At 63.5% G+C, this 1269-nt stretch overlaps 1 protein-coding gene across 1 annotated transcript in view; it reads left to right on the top strand.

Annotated features, from left to right (window-relative positions):
* The window catches only part of NKX2-1 (NK2 homeobox 1), a 2231-nt gene extending 1730 nt beyond the window's left edge, over positions 1 to 501 (top strand). The window contains 1 exon segment of the mRNA XM_044436500.1: positions 1 to 501. This exon segment is cut by the window's left edge and continues 18 nt beyond it. Within this exon segment, the coding sequence (XP_044292435.1) occupies positions 1 to 501 (501 nt within the window).
* Positions 502 to 1269: the final 768 nt, after the last annotated feature.

Genomic DNA, 1269 nt, shown 5'->3' with positions numbered 1-1269 from the left:
ACGCCCACGCAGGTCAAGATCTGGTTCCAGAACCACCGCTACAAGATGAAGCGGCAGGCCAAGGACAAGGCGGCGCAGCAGCAGATGCAGCAGCAGGAGGGCGGCGGCGCGGCGTGCCAGCAGCAGCAACAGCAGCAGCAGCAGCAGTCGCCGCGCCGGGTGGCCGTGCCGGTGCTGGTCAAGGACGGCAAGCCGTGCCAGGCCGGCTCCAACGCGCCCGCGGTGGCGGCGGCGCTGCAGGGCCACCACCCGCAGCAGCAGGCGGCGGCGGCGGCGGCGGCCACCGCCATCTCCGTGGCCTCCAACGGCGCCGGGCTGGGACAGCACCAGAGCCACCAGGCCAGCAGCGCGGGGCAGTCGCCCGAGCTGGGCCAGCACGCGGGCGGCAGCCCCTCGTCGCTGCAGAGCCAGGTGTCCGCCCTGTCCCACCTGAACTCCTCGGGCTCGGACTACGGGACAGCCATGTCGTGCTCCACCTTGCTATACGGCAGGACCTGGTGAGAGGGCCGCCCGGCCGAGCGCCGCCCGGGCTCGCCGCCGGGTGGTCCCGATGCGCGGACGGGCCCGCCTCGCCTCGCCTCGCCTCGCCTCGCCTCGCCTCGCCTCGCCTCCCCGCTCCTCATCCCGCAGCCTCCAGCCCCGGACTCTCCCTCCAGGGCCCGTTCCTGTGCTTGTCCGTTTCGTTTCTCAGAGAAGGGGAGGGGGGTCCTCGTCACAGACCGAGGAAGAGAGACTTCCGAGCGTGGCGTGGCGACGGCTGGAGGCCCCCAACCCATCTTCGGAAGTTGATGGCGCAGGAAACCGTGAAGGACCAAGTCCGGCGCGGCGCGGCGCGGCACGCCACCCCACCGGACGCTTGTATGTACCAAGAAAAACGCTGGGGCGAGTGTCTTCTCCTCTCCCTTTAAGGAAAACCTTAGCACACCCCCCAAACAAATACTCCCCCCACGCGAAGAATACGGGCCCCAGCCCAGACAGTGGATGGAGACGCATTAATACATGGCTTGGCATCCCCCGCCCCCCCTCCAGCACACCCACTTATGTTCGCTGTGAACCTGTAGCTGTTATAACGCCGTCAAAAACGTTGGACTCAGCCCATAGTTTTTAGTATTCTGAATATTTTGTTGATTAAAAGAAAAATATATCAAGCAACGATCTACCAAACAAATCGAAACTTTTTTTAGTAAAGAAAAAGCAAAATCCACTTTAAAATGGTCGTCCACAGATCTGTGAAATTCTTTGGCAGTTCTTTCTTGGCGCAAGTTACCG

The sequence above is a fragment of the Varanus komodoensis genome, unplaced genomic scaffold (assembly GCF_004798865.1).
Source record: "Varanus komodoensis strain SLA01 unplaced genomic scaffold, ASM479886v1 scaffold3, whole genome shotgun sequence".
Classification (NCBI taxonomy): Eukaryota; Metazoa; Chordata; class Lepidosauria; order Squamata; family Varanidae; genus Varanus; species Varanus komodoensis.
The sequence above is the reverse complement of the archived record's forward strand: the minus strand, read 5'-3'. Positions and strand labels throughout refer to the sequence as shown.